The 15,930-nt window shown below is 35.2% G+C and overlaps 1 protein-coding gene across 7 annotated transcripts in view; it reads right to left on the minus strand.

Annotated features, from left to right (window-relative positions):
- Positions 1 to 15,930, minus strand: part of LOC125679183 (neurobeachin-like) — a 142,783-nt gene that overhangs the window by 105,815 nt on the left and 21,038 nt on the right. For all 7 annotated transcript variants that reach the window (XM_048918175.2, XM_048918173.2, XM_056155364.1 and 4 more), the window contains exons 7-24: positions 14,020 to 14,146; positions 13,648 to 13,767; positions 13,096 to 13,242; positions 12,618 to 12,674; positions 12,321 to 12,461; positions 12,159 to 12,221; positions 11,943 to 12,025; positions 11,740 to 11,848; positions 10,684 to 10,836; positions 10,311 to 10,479; positions 7,619 to 7,761; positions 7,414 to 7,511; positions 6,979 to 7,071; positions 5,919 to 6,027; positions 3,207 to 3,288; positions 2,620 to 2,743; positions 2,287 to 2,479; positions 496 to 1,124 (exon numbers count right to left, since the gene is read on the minus strand). In XM_048918175.2, coding sequence (XP_048774132.2) covers positions 496 to 1,124; positions 2,287 to 2,479; positions 2,620 to 2,743; positions 3,207 to 3,288; positions 5,919 to 6,027; positions 6,979 to 7,071; positions 7,414 to 7,511; positions 7,619 to 7,761; positions 10,311 to 10,479; positions 10,684 to 10,836; positions 11,740 to 11,848; positions 11,943 to 12,025; positions 12,159 to 12,221; positions 12,321 to 12,461; positions 12,618 to 12,674; positions 13,096 to 13,242; positions 13,648 to 13,767; positions 14,020 to 14,146 — 2,640 coding nt within the window. The remainder of the gene's footprint in view (positions 1 to 495; positions 1,125 to 2,286; positions 2,480 to 2,619; positions 2,744 to 3,206; positions 3,289 to 5,918; positions 6,028 to 6,978; positions 7,072 to 7,413; positions 7,512 to 7,618; positions 7,762 to 10,310; positions 10,480 to 10,683; positions 10,837 to 11,739; positions 11,849 to 11,942; positions 12,026 to 12,158; positions 12,222 to 12,320; positions 12,462 to 12,617; positions 12,675 to 13,095; positions 13,243 to 13,647; positions 13,768 to 14,019; positions 14,147 to 15,930) is intronic.

Below are 15,930 nucleotides of genomic sequence, written 5' to 3' on the forward strand. Positions count from 1 at the left end.
CAGTATATATACAATCTGCAAGTGAAGAAAGGCAGAAATAACAAGGGGAGACAATAACCCTGTACACAGTAGATAACATACAACATGTATTTTCTGAGGTTGGAAAGTTTTGCGATTTCATCCATAAATGGTAGCAAATTATATTCTGCGTTTAAGATTTCTGCGGTTGCATTATACCTATATGTGACTATATAGTTCTGCGGTTGCATTATACCTATATGTGACTATATGCATGTATATATATTTTGCTATTTAAATTTTTGCAGATTTTCCCCATCCACGCAACTCCACAAAAAATTACACATTATACGGTATGTAGTATTGAACAAAATCGAAACCTGTGTCTCACTGATAACTCAAACAAAGTAAAATTCTAGAAATGAAGTATCTCAAATGATGCAAGTCAGGTTATATCTGTTACAGTGCTGATTTTATGGATTTATTCTTTTGCCAACATGGCAAAAATAAAGCAGTATTTTTTAAACATGTGGTTACCTTTTCCAGACTTGTACATCAGTTTCTATTGAGAACAATAGATCAGACAAAAGTTTCTGGTGTAGGAAGGACCATCTAAACTCCGGGATTCTGAAGGGAGGAGCTCGAGGACCAGTGTTGAACATTTTTGTTCCTCCCTCTCTAAACGACTGTGAGCGTGTGGGATACTGCCTCATCTCTGCTGGTCTGGGTCTGTCGAGGGAAGCCGACCTCCTCACAGTCGGACGACTTTCAGACGGCTCCACTTCTCTCACTTCCTGTTGTGGTTCAGCAGCCTCTGCCTGTGGTTTCTTCGATTCTACTTGTTGGACAACATCGTTGATAATGTCCTCTAAAAACTGTCTGACCCCACTGCCCGAATCACCCTCACTGGTTTCAGACACTTCACCATTGGTCAGTTTACCAAAATTGTTGACATTCGAGTCCTCAGTGTCCTCATTCTCCTCTGGGATCTCTGCCACCTTGACAGTGCTTTTGGGTATCGGTCTACTCAAGACTCTGTCTGACACCCCAGACACTGTACTGACAGGATGTTGATCTCGTTCTCTAGGGTCAATGTCATCAGTTTTGACCTTGACATAATGGTCATACATCTTTGACATATGAATTTTGAAATCTTCATAGGCAACCTGTGCATTGATGAAAATAACACAATTAAAACTCAAACAAATAGTCACAGTTTCTGAATATATAAGGAAAATGAATAATTCTAGGAACCATAATTGATGATCTTCTTCATAAGTATAGCACTTTTAAAATTCAAACAAGCAAATTCAAAGAGTTGCGGTTCCCGGGATTTGGACTTTTATAATACAGGGCATCAGTTCCCTTTCATACTAAATTTAAAAAATACAGTAACACAAGTTTCGAGATGCATAGAGGTTATTTCCTTTTAGAGAACTCTTGTACATAGTAAGGTGGGAAACAATTTGTTCACGAGTGGTGTTGGACAAATAACCATCACTACATCATTGAACCTGCACTGCAAGTTTCTCATAGGCAGTTTCATCCCCTAAATTTGATTGATACACAAACCAAGTACATGCAAGTAAAAAGTTTCTAGGGAGTAAATACACACAAGAAATGTTTATCATATCATTTCATTGTCTGTAGGATATTACTTACAAATATAACATTGTTTTTGTTTTCATTTTAGAAAAAAAAATTGCTAAAGTGTCTTTATCTTTGAGTATAGAATTACTAGAGTGTCTATATCTTTGAGTGTAGAATTGCTAAAGTGTCTATATCTTTGAGTGTAGAATAGCTAAAGTGTCTTTATCGTTGAGTGTAGAATTGCTAAAGTGTCTTTATCTTTGAGTAGAATTACTAGTGTCTTTACCTTTGAGTGTAGAATTACTAGTGTTTTTATCTTTGAGTGTAGAATTGCTAAAGTGTCTTTATCTTTGAGTGTAGAATTACTAGTGTCTTTACCTTTGAGTAGAATTACTAGTGTCTTTACCTTTGAGTGTAGAATTACTAGTGTTTTTATCTTTGAGTGTAGAATTGCTAAAGTGTCTTTATCTTTGAGTGTAGAATTACTAGTGTCTTTACCTTTGAGTGTAGAATTACTAGTGTCTTTACCTTTGAGTGTAGAATTACTAGTGTCTTTACCTTTGAGTGTAGAATTACTAGTGTCTTTACCTTTGAGTGTAGAATTACTAGTGTCTTTACCTTTGAGTATAGAATTACTAGTGTCTTTATCTTTGAGTGTAGAATTACTAGTGTCTTTACCTTTGAGTGTAGAATTACTAGTGTCTTTACCTTTGAGTGTAGAATTACTAGTGTCTTTACCTTTGAGTGTAGAATTGCTAAAGTATCTATCCACACTCTCCATCCTCCAAACTCAAACTTGATAGCATGATGGAGCAGCATTCTGAACAAAGCCATCACCATGTCTGTAATCTTCTGCTCCTCCTCATTATGGGGGTAGATGTATGCTAGAGAGAACAGCCAGTCCTGCCAAACCGACATCTGCAGCAAAGTTCTGTAACACAGAAATCAATCAGTTACATGAACACCCAGCCTGGTGTTTTACTTAATTTACTTACTCCCCGGTTTAAGATTAAGCTCTCAACTTAACAAAACAGAAAAAAATATTCAAATATCATTAAATAGAAACCTTACCTTCTGTTTTCCCGGTTATTGTTACACAATATGGTGAGGTCAGACAGGAAACAGCGTTTCACTTCCATAACCACCGGGCTGACCTTCGACTGGCGGATCATGGTCGCCACCACCTTCAGTATAGCTGTAACAGCAGGAACAATCAGGGTCAAACATTGTTAAATATGTCCTGTGTAACAGGAACAATCAGGGTCAAACATTGTTAAATATGTCCTGTGTAACCGGAACATTCAGGGTCAAACATTGTTAAATATGTCCCGAACATTCAGGGTCAAACATTGTTAAATATGTCCTGTGTAACAGGAACAATCAGGGTCAAACATTGTTAAATATGTCCTGTGTAACAGGAACAATCAGGGTCAAACATTGTTAAATATGTCCTGTGTAACCGGAACATTCAGGGTCAAACGTTGTTAAATATGTCCTGTGTAATGGAAACTAATTACTTTCACAAGTAATCGTTTCAAATACGATGAAATTTCTACCTAGAAACAAAAACCTGATCAAAATGTTGCTTTTTAATCTGAGGTGTGATTCCAGTTAGGTTTTTCAGGTTAAGTCTTATTTGTTTAAATCGAGTAACTGACCTGAATTTTCAATTTTAAACACGGACTCTGGCTCCGTGTGTTTCTTTGTGCAGGTTTCCAGGGTCATTCTTTCTGTTAACAGCTGAGGAAAAAGAATTACACTTCAGTATGTTCATTGTAACACCGATAACAGCTGGGGGGGGAAAGAGTTACACTTCAGTATGTTCATTGTACATTGTAACACCGATAACAGCTGGGGAAAAAGAGTTACACTTCAGTATGTACATTGTAACACTGATAACAGCTGGGGAAAAAGAGTTACACTTCAGTATGTTCATTGTACATTGTAACACCGATAACAGCTGGGGGAAAAAGAGTTACACTTCAGTATGTACATTGTAACACCGATAACAGCTGGGGAAAAAGAGTTACACTTCAGTATGTTCATTGTACATTGTAACACCGATAACAGCTGGGGAAAAAGAGTTACACTTCAGTATGTTCATTGTAACACCGATAACAGCTGGGGAAAAAAGAGTTACATTTCAGTATGTTCATTGTACATTGTAACACCGATAACAGCTGGGGGAAAAAGAATTACACTTCAGTATGTTTATTGTAACACAGATAACAGCTGGGGGAAAAAGAATTACACTCAGTATGTTCATTGTAACACCGATAACAGCTGGGGAAAAAAGAGTTACATTTCAGTATGTTCATTGTAACACCAAGATGATTATCCAAGAAGTGTCATACTTTGTAAATTTACTGAAAGGCTAACACTTTTTTATTTCAAGGTTTATAAAATACAAAAATCATACAGTTCCATAGGAGGAAAAAATAAAAATAATTCCAAAATTTGAAAATTTTGCTCATTTACTATACAGCCAAAATAATGAGAAACAAAGTATCTACAACATCATTAAACTTAATTTGTTTTTGTTTAAAAACAAGCGTCTCCCCAGATCCCCAAATTCAAAGTGCTCCAGATTACACCCCCTCCCCCATTAATGTATTGCATGGTATGGATGTGACCATTGTCATTGTTGTATATGATACAAAAATAATGACTGTTATGCTGAAGTAGCAGGAAAGTGAACATAAAGCATACTCCTGTACATGAAAAAAAATCTAAAAAGCACTCTTCTTTGATCCACTGTAAATTATAGGAAAATATCAAATCCCTGGGTCAGAACAATGTGAACATCATTAAATGATAATGAAGTATTGTACAAAAAATTTCAAGGTTATCCAATAAGCCATATAGGAGAAGTGTTCACAAACTATTTTACACCCTCCACCCCTCTTAGATCCACTATAACTTTAAGGATAACAATTGGATCCATTTGTCACAACAATATGCACATCTGCAAATGGTAAAGCAGCATTGTACGAAGTTTCAAGTCTATTGGATATTAAAGTCATATAGGAGAAGCGTTCACAAGCTATTTTACATTTTCCATCCCTCTTAGATCCACTTTTATGGGAAAAAATGGATCTTCATGTCCCAACAATATGAATATCTACAAATGGCAATGAAGCACTACAAAATTTCAAGTCTATACGATAAGCCATACAGAAGAAACATTCACAAGATGACAGACAGACAGACAGAAAGTACAAACACAATGTCTCGCATGGAAGACATCAATTACAGTCCTTCAGTCTTTCTTTTAAATCTTTCCCTATTCACTGCCACTTCTATTTTTAGACCCTTATGGTGAATCACTTTGACTCTATTGACATTATTTTGTACTGGAAGAAGTTATGAAACAAATCCAACTTGGTTTCTGTTTTACAAGAAATTAATTCACATTAACATTTATGACAAAAATTTGTCATTGGAATGAAAAAAGATATTTTATTAAAAATTTCAATTTATGTTTTCTTTTTTCTGAAAAATTAAAAAAAAAGATTAAGATGAGGGGTAGTAAACCAAAACAAGAGGCCCATGGGCCACGTCGCTCACCTGAGTTGACTTGGCCAATATTTTCCCTACATATTTGCATGTAAAACTTTGATCTATTATGGCCCCAACCTACCCCTGGGAGGCATGATTTTAATGAACTTGAATCCGCATTATGTCAGGAAGCTTCCAAATAAATTTAAACTTTTGTGGCCCAGTGGTTCTCGAGAAAACGATTTCAAAAAGTGTTCCCTATATACTCACATATAGAATTTTGATCCCCTATTGTGGCCCCATCCTACCCCCAGGGGCCATGATTTTACCAAACTTGAATCCGCACTATGTCAGGAAGCTGCCATGCAAATTTGAACTTTTCTGGCTCAGTGGTTCATGAGAAGATTTTTAAATGACCCACATCTATTTTTGCATTTTTGGGATTATCTCTCCCCTTTGAAGGGGGCATGACCCTTCATTTGAACAAACTTGAATCCCATTCAACCAAGGATGATTTGTACCAAGTTTGATTGAAATTGGCCTGCTGGTTCTGGAGAAAAAGATTTTCAAAATTTGTCAGTGTATTTATTATCTCCCTTTAGAAAAAGACATTGTCCCTCATTTGAACAAACTTGAATCCCTTTCACCAAAGGATGATTTGTGTTAAGTTTGGTTGAAATTGGCTATGTTGTTCTAGAGAAAAAAAATGAAAATCTGAAAAGTTTATGATGACAACGCCGACGACGACAGACAATGTCAAGTTTTGATAAAAAAATTCGGCTCAGGTGAGCTACAAATAATTCAAAAAATGCTAGTTAAAAAATTACTTTGTACAGAATATTTTGAAAGGTTTCAAAAGCCAAAATTCTTACTTCAAACAGGACATTGTATATAGGCATTGTTATTGTGGATTCATTCAGCATCAGGCGTTCTCCAATTAAGGAAAACAAGTTGTGTGGTCCCAAGGAATCCGATTTTCTCCTGTTGTCAAAAATATATACAATAAATTCTTTACAATCATTCAAAACATCACAAAAACAAATAGGCACCACTTTATTCTCAGCGTACTATGTATGAAGGTTAACATTTTATTCTTTGGTACACGTATCAGTTTGTAAACTTTCAGTACACTAATTTCAATTTTGTTTCTCCCTAACTTTCAGTACAAAGTTTTTCATAACCTCAACATCATTTGTTAAAAGCACATCCAAATTATCTGTTGTAATCATTATCAATCAATCTATTGATGATTCATGCAAATACAAATTGTATTCCTGTGGTTTCATTAATTTTCGTACACATCAAGTTTCGTGAATTAGACAAAAAGTTATGGTTTTGTTGATGCATAATTTTGTGTCCTTCTCTTTGAGATAAAAAAAATGTGTACTTCTTAGATCACTTGATTTCGTGGTTTGACACAGCCATAAAAAACAACAAAAATTTGTATTCAACAAAATGAAACCACAGTATTCCATTTTACATGGAAGTTACAGATACAGGATTGGTAAATTCAAGAACAAAGTAAATTTTCATCATGCTTATGACATTTGTTACATATTTCCTCAGTTCTATAATCATTATATTGTATATAGTATTTTGAAATAGCTTATTTGAGAATTTATCTCAAACACAAGTTTCAAATACATTCAAATAGTCTGAGGGTTAATATTCCTCAACAGAAGAAATTATATCAAGACAGTACTGAGCCAAGAGGAGTAAATATCTGAGACTGAGAAGTATCAAATATGCTGTACAGCAAAACCTGAAATGACTTTTGACTGATGACCGAGCAAAAAGTATTTTTATCATCTGCAGAGGTGATCTCCTGTAAAAATACCAGCAATGATCACCCCCAACTTGGCAAAGAAAAGTGATTGATGCACTGTTTTTAAGGGATGGAATACATAGGAGTAAATAGGAAGAGGTCCTCACTTGTGTGTACTCCTCATTAGCCAGAAGCCCAGCAGCTTTAGGGACTGGATCCTTAACTCTTCTGATGGGGACGCCAGCAACTTAAAAATTGTCCTACAACAAATATTGCACACTGTAAACCAACTCCTAACTGCAACGACTTTATCTCGCAATTTACCAATAAGAAACTGGTTCACGGTGACTAATTTTTGCAAACTAAGATAATCTTAAACAAATATGAGAGACATTTAAAGGACTGGTTCGCGAGAAATATTCGCGGCAATGAGGTTTTTGCAAACCTCCCAAAAATTTCTCGCATGCAAATAAAAGTTGATTTACAGCATTCATGTACTTCAGTGGCCACTAAAATAAATCAAACCTAATACAGAGAATTTTCATCTACATGTACACAACTTTTTTAACAAAATGTATGTAGTATACTATTCAGTTCCACACCTAATTCCGCCTTTCTTATCAAAAGTCGGCACCATCGACATAGGGTGTTCTGCCATCAGCTCTACGGCTAGCTTTAGGACATCCATCAAATTGTCATCCTGTACAACACAAACAAAAGAAAACTGAACTACACACAAATGTTCAGTAACAAATATTTGACAGTCTTTCCATACAATATTTGTAAGAAAATCAAATAGTTGCTGACCTCATGCAGTGTGGAGAGGTAATTTAGAATGCTCTGAAGTTCATCTTCCTGGACCCCAGCCCCCTTCAATAGCAACTGCTTCAAATACATCAGCATGAACGATCTCAGCTTCACAATCTCATCATAGTTTGGTCGAGGGCCATCTAAGAAAATTAATAAATCTCTTTTTAAAAAATGGATGCGTCAAACATTCTTGAGTCAAACCATCAGCCTGTGACAGTGAGGTTAATACTGGACACACGAGGACTTGTGTACCCAACCTCTTTTAGTTTCCTTTTCAAACACAAGTACCGTATTTTGCCGAATATAATACGCAGTGGTGTTTAATACGCACCCCCCACTTTGAGCCTAAAAGTTGGTGAAAAAACGCACTTCGGGTGTATAATACACAGCAAAAATTTTGACCAAGCGCTAATCTTTATTTTATACTTGGTGTTAATTTTCACTTAATATTTTTGCAGAAATAATGAATTCTAAACAACGCACAATAATTTGCAAACTTTTTGAGATGAGGTCTACATCGCGGTAATCTTCAATGAGAATCTTCAGGGAAATATCAACCCGGACAAGCCTGTTCATTTCAGGAAAGCACGAGATTTTGTAGCATTAAAGTCTTAACTGACTCGATATTTCCTTTGTTGAAACTTAAAATCAATCAAATAGCCGATGTTATAAAAATAAAATTAAACAATTAAACTATCGCTTATTTTACTGTAATCAACACACCATGGTAGGTACAAAGATGCAAATTATCAACTCCTCGTTAACTACGATGACTATTAAAATGTGTGAAAAAAATTTTTGTTAGGTATTTCTTTACAAAAGCAGTGTACACAACAATGGCTTCGTAAAACACACGCTTTTACGCAAGAATAGTTGTTTCAAAGATTCAAATAAGTATTTCATTAAAAATTAGGCCTATTCATAAAACTTACAGTAAATAAACTTTTAGCAAGTGACAAAATTATTTTCCAACAATTTTAGCACGTGTCAAGGCATTATTGTGTACACATGCTTTCAATAATGGCGGCATGCGATGTAATGAATAGTCAGATCCAATGCAATTTGATTGGCTGTTTGTTTCATGATAATTGAATTATTTAGATATTGTAAGTATGTATATCACATTTTCTGCAATTTTACGTTTCTGTAGTAATTTTCTTGAGGTCAAATTTTCTACTTAATAAATAGGTGAACGTGAAAAGGTGTACAGTATCCGAAGCCTTGGTCTTTGAGTGAAATATTACACTACTTAATCGCTGAGTTTCATCTGGAAAAAAAGGTCAAAAACCTATTGTGGTATATAATACGCACCCCTTTCTGGCACAAAAATATTCTCTAAAAAAAGTGCGTATTATATTCGGCAAAATACGGTATGTCATAAAGGTGTCTCCATCTTAAGTGAACATACACCTGTTCCGTTTCAGATTATCCCTCTCTTAAAGGCCAGGGTCCTGTTTTACAAAAGAACTTACGACTAAGACTTAAAAGTGTTTCATTTTTCTAAAAACTCTTTCACTTAATTAATTTTGTGAGATTATACAATAACAAAACTAAACTCTTCTTATTCACATTAAATTCACAATTTAATCAACGTAATTCATTTAAATGAACTGCAAGAGAACATTTTCATCAAAGTCGTAAGTTCTTGTGTAAAACGTGTCCCAGGTTCACTGCCCACCAGTAATACTACATAAATCTGATACATCTTCATGTTAAGATATCCTTCGCCTATTCTTTTTGGGAACACCTCTCTCCTGTCAACTATACCTATTACATACCGTGGTCAAAAGTATCGGACTGATTTATGACATCATGACACAGGCATGCAAATGAGTGGGCATTTTTAGTGTAGACACGATTTGATATACCCTATATATAATCTAATGTAGTTTTTAATAATGACTTTTTGTTCACACTAACTACTTCAATTTTTGTCTGCAGTCTAAAAATAAGGAAAAACATCAATCAACATGGGACTGAAACGTAAACATGCATCAGATGGTGTTAAATATTTGACAGTCGTAACATTAATTCAGAACAGAAATTCTTATCAGAGGTGATTGTCAAGTGTGTGTCTGGAGAAAAAGGGACAAAGCCTTAACACAAGGTGTATTTCACCTGAAAGAAACAAAAAATTTAGGGTTGCATAACTTATCATGGCGTCACACGTGTGGAGGGGAACAGAAATTCAGATAAATATATTGAAGCTGTATACAACAATCTATGAACAGTTACATGTGTATAGCAAAACACTTTTCTGACAATAATTATATATTCTCTAAGATGACAATGCATCGGTTCATTGCTCTAAAGCTACTTAAACATTTAAGGAAGACAACCACATCAACACAATGGAGTGGTCAGCACAGAGTCCAGAGAAAGCATGGAATGGAAGAAACGAGTAGAAGTGACCGTGCTGTTTCTAGTACCATGGATGTCCAGTCTAAACAAGAGTCCACATCCACAAATAATGAATGTAACAAATTACAAATAAAGGTTTTTGATTTTAACTTGTATTTTAAAATTTTTAAATAGTTAAATAAACCCAAACCGAAATACCCAAACCCGAATTTATGTAAATTCTGATACTGGGGATTAATTCTTACTTTAATATGACAGATAGTTCAATATAAGTGACTTCAATGTAAGTGGAGTAGACTGTATTCTGTTTGAGTCCGACTTTACCCACCTGCTCCCTTTGGGACCACTCCACTCCGGGCGGCAGGGTTCACCACCCAGTAGTACAGCTTCAGAGTGTGCATCGTCTGGAGCACTGCGCTTACTCGTCGAATGTTGTTATAAATTTGTGCATTGTTTATGAACTCTGTTGCCAAGTAACAATAGAGTTTGGTCTGAACCTGTATAAAACATTCAAAATATACACAAGGATTATTTTTACTGCATATAATACAGCCAACTTTAAGACAAATGCTTCAAGACAAATGAATCTTGTTTAATGGGCTGCTTTCTCCTAACAATGATGGTCTTGCAGAGTTTTGACAAACTGATGAGGTTGTACAGCTGGAATAGACATTATCAGAGGTGTATATAACTCTACTTACCTCTACACTAGAGTGGATCCAGAGGGCAGGGTTGAACAGGATGTGATCGAACAGGTGTTTAAGAATAACGCTCCCTGTTGGTAAGGCCACTAGGTACTGGGTCAACCGTAGGAAAGTCTCAAGAACATCTGGAGTCACATGTTCTCTGTTGGCCTGTAATTCCAAATTTACGTGTAACTGATTTCATACTAATTTTTAAAAAAATCTAACAGCCTGTATATGGAGGATTAAGTCTGAAGAGTTCAGTTTTTCTCGGAACATTACAATACACAAGGGATGGGTATCGTCCAATATTTTGTATCGCAATAGAGTGTGATTTTTTTTTTTTTTTTACAATATTATGATAATATCGTGATATTTTAGGACAGTCTGTTTTTCTTTAATTTTCATTACTGATTTGGTGTTAAAGCACAAAAAATAGTCAATTTCAGTTTATTTTAAACATGTATTTGTATAAGTAACTGTAATAAAACAAATAACAAAAAAATCAAATCAAATAATAAATCAAATGGCTTGCAACCTATGACTGGAAAAATAAGAATATAACATTTTTACCATGTTCGAATGCCATCTTGCTATCTTTTACTTCCTGTAACAGTTAATTTAATACCTAACTCATAAATGCAATTTTTGTGGAATTTACACACGTCCAAAAGTACTGTTTTCTCTCTCTGCCGTATCACGATGTGTATCGTGGGACAAATTATCCCAATATACCGGTAAAATCGCACATCCTTACAATATACCTACCTTCTCCACAAAGTAACAATATGCCTACCTTCTCCACAATGTAACAATATGCCTACCTTCTCCACAATGTAACAATACGCCTACCTTCTCCACAATGTAACAATATGCCTACCTTCTCCACAAGGTAACAATATGCCTACCTTCTCCACAAAGTAACAATATGCCTACCTTCTCCACAAGGTAACAATAACCTACCTTCTCCACAAGGTAACAATATGCCTACCTTCTCCACAATGTTACAAAATGCCTACCTTCTCCACAAGGTAACAATATGCCTACCTTCTCCACAAGGTAACAATAACCTACCTTCTCTAACTGGTACCCGATGACCAGGAATCCTCGATTCTGCATCATCTGTTGTTGTATAGTGACAGAGCTTTCCATCAAACTGCACAAGATGCCCATCAACTTTGAACTGTAAAAAAATATTTAAATAGTTCTTTTTAAATCTTTTAACTTTTTTGCATGATGTCAGGATTTACATGATTATTCAATGCTTCATCTTTTACCATATAGTGTAATCCACTCCAATGGATGAGTTATCTCCCTTCCTCACTGGCATGTCTAGTTGGCCAAAGAGGGGAAACACAACCTGTAAACGGATGTTCAAAGTCTTACTGGTTATTTGTAAACACACTTGTCCTGATTAATTTCTACACTCAATCATTCACCACAAAACTCACCAATTTCCTATACTGGATATCAAGTCAAATTACAAGACTAACCTGTATGCCTCCCAGGGAGTGAAGTGTGCTATAGATGGAGTGTGTAATCACAGCCTTTACTTCCTGTAAAACAAACACATGTATATATCATCATATCAGGACTTAAACGTGACATAGCACTTCTGAACTCAGCGGGTGTACCCGGCTAAGAGGATGATTTACCCCCGACATGAGAGCATGCTGAACGTGGACGAAGTAGGAGATGTTTCCTTTCGGTGCTGATTCCAGACAGAGCTGACCATCACACGCGATGGGGTTGTACATAAACACTATTAAGGAGGTCAGCTTCCCATCATACAGCAGCTACATAATACAGAATGTAAACAGTGGGTTAGCTACATAATACAGAATGTAAACAGTGGGTTAGCTACATAATACAGAATGTAAACAGTGGGTTTGGAATGATTAAATTTCCACACAGTAAAAATGATCGTGGAAAAAGATTAAACAGAGACTTACTCGTTTGTTTACCACCACTGTACCCAGACCGCTTTCATTGTCAAAGCGAAACTGGCTCTGAAAAAAAAAAAATTTAAATGAACGTAATTCTGATCATTCTGACACAAAGGATTGAATTGGTGTATAAGAATGGAGTGAATGTTTACTAAAAGTTTATATTTACAAAAGAAATCAAGTGCTGCTGACATTTTCTCTGACAAAAGAAATATTGAAGAGTAAAGTTTGTTTTTTCTATCATGTTTCAGACCATGAAAGATAAACATATTGCATTTAAAGATCAAAATGAAGCATTCATTTTAAAATGGTAGTTTTTCAAGCACTATGATTTAATAAACATTTCTATTTGTTACTATGCTTCCTAGGTACAATATCACTCCCCCATCACTGTACTCTTAGAAATTCCTCCCACAAAATCTAGTCTGTGCACACAAGCTGATAAAACAATGCAGATGCTAGTGCCCTTGATCAAATGATTTACCTTGTAACTTGGTCCCAGATAATATATAGCTGATATTTGTTGGGGTGTGAGGGACTCACTGAATAGATACACAGTGGACATCTGACCACAGAACATGTGATCTGTTTCACCCTCCGAACTGGCCCCAAGGAAACATTTGTCAAATGGCTGCAAAACAGTAATCATTTTAAATCAATTTCACTACAGGCAGTTATTATCCAATCAAATCTTTTTTCCCTTATACTACATGTAACTTTGCAATCATCGTGCAATCTCATTACAGACAGAATTATCACCAAATAAAATCCCCCCCCCCCCTTATCCTACATGTAATTTTGCTATCCTTGTGCAATTTAAGTGTTTCCTTTCTTGTTCTACAGTGTTTTGTTTGTTGGAGTAATTAAATCTTTTAAATTTTTCTGTCATGATTTCTAGGATCTGTACATTTGCATGAAGATTTCTTCTTATGCTAGTAAAGTTTCCTGATTTCACAGATATGAATAATACATCCGATTGATTCAGAGCTACAGTAATTGTAAAGTAATGAAATGCTTCATGGTTGATCGCACTCACATCACTAGTGCTGACGAGCCATGAGATGTCAGTGCTGGACACTATCTCTCCATTGACGTAACATCGCAGTTCCGATTTACTCCATCTGTTATACACATGCACCACAGTTACCATGTACCACTGAAAAAAACACACCAAAACAGTAACTTTAGTTTTTCAGGCAAGAGCCAGAAAGATACTATCTTCTTGTTCACAATGAGTACCAGTGTAATGAATTTAAAGTGCTAACTTCTGATATATCTCTTATGAATTTGAATTTAATGTATAATACATGCATTAATGGTCTGCATTCTTTATATAAATAATTGTTGTTGTGATTGTTGCAGGTATTTGTTGCAGGTGTATGCATGGCTTTTAATTCATGGTGTTCACCTTTCTGGGTTGGAAGTCGTATTTGACGCAGTGCTGGAAGCCTTTGCCTTTAATTTTCATGGTTGTGATGACCAGAGAGTTGCCAAGGAAATGTGCAGAATATCCAACACCTTTATTGGTTTTAAAACTGAAAGACAAAACACACAAATTTTATACGGTTTATCAACAACTCTTGTCTGTACTTTTGATAGTTTCACAATTATATAACTAAACTTGCCTTGGCATGTGACATGCCCAAAACCTAATGGAAAATCCCCATGGTTTGATTCAACATAGAGTTTATAACTACACATTCCCTGCCAATAGTTATAGTACATCAAACATAAAATGTTATTACAGATGTGATAGAATGACAAGCATAGTTTATGCAAATTAATTTTCTTAAAAGTTCAAAGTTTGTAAATATTCCAAGATTTCATTACACATTTCTTTGTTGAATCAATTTACAAGTAAAATTCTAATCTTCAAACTGCAATATCATGCAAACCATACTACTACAATGTTTATACATTGAAAATCATTGTGAAATGATAAATTCCAATGGTCAGCATGCCTATTTCCAGACCCTTGATAACTTGAATTTTGTGGATCCTGTGAACATTCGAGTTTTTAAGAGTCTCCTGCAATCCTTCATTAAGCATAGCCTTACAACGCCTAAAGAAAGTCACATACTACAGAGACATAACACCCACAATTTGATCCAAGTTCTCGGACTGTGAAAGACATGATCTGAAGATGATTTTACAATACAGAGCCATATTATTCAATATCGAAACCATCAACGTGTAGGAGAAAGAAAATATCCTTACATGATCTCCAGTCTCTTATCGGACTCTCAACTTTGCATGACACACCTACCCCATATATACATCTACAGTGAAACTTCTCTAAACCGGCCAGCTGTCGGACCGAAAAAAAAAAACGGCCAGTTTAGAGGGGTGGCCGGTATACCGAGAATTTAGCATTTAGAGACATTTCAGCTCAATTTTTATTAGATATTTCATTGACATACCAGAAACCATATATGGTGTTCAAGGACTATTATTTCACTATTGGAAATAAAACAAAATAATTTACTAACATGTTTATTTTCAATTTATAGCACTAACACTAATTAAATATGAATAAACTATTTTACATTGACATGCATAAATGATGCAAAACATTCCGTTTAAATAAAACTGTATTTGATATATGTATAGAAATTTGTAGACTAGCAGCATTTATGTAGAATTTCAGCTTATGTTTTAATAAACAAAACAAACACATAGCCATTTGATTGCTGAAATTAATACACAGAGTAGGTACAGAGTAGGTACTGCTCACTTTGATATGGGGATCTATGATCAATTATCAGTGGAGATCAGACTAGTCCACTAGTACCTACAGGTAATTATTACAAGAAATAGTCTTGCTGCAATCATCTAATTTTAACTAAACATTTATAACAGGATACATAAAGAAAACATAGAAGCCTATTATTGGAATTCCTCTTACCTATAAAAACTCTGTTTACGTCCATTGCTTACATGTATATCGTTAACAAATTTCTTTTGACGTTTTTGAAATATGTAATTTTAATTTTGATGTTTCTTAGGAATTTTAAGTCTATGAAAACCCTCCAAAAATCATTTATCTATTGAAAATTATCATTAACAGTCATGGGTTTGTTGTTTATTAACTACCGCTTATATCCATGGTGCAACAATATGGTGTATTGATTGTATTCATTCAATATGTACATATCTGTTTATAACATTTCATACTGAAATTTGAAAGGGTCACTTGGATTAACCAAGCACCAATTAACACCCTGGACAGCACAGGTAAACTATAGAACTTATAGAGACTTCTGGAGAAGTCGTACCCAGGAGAACCCGTACCTAGGAGAAGTCGTACCCAGAAGTTAGG

Source organism: Ostrea edulis, chromosome 2, assembly GCF_947568905.1.
Source record: "Ostrea edulis chromosome 2, xbOstEdul1.1, whole genome shotgun sequence".
Taxonomy (NCBI): domain Eukaryota; kingdom Metazoa; phylum Mollusca; class Bivalvia; order Ostreida; family Ostreidae; genus Ostrea; species Ostrea edulis.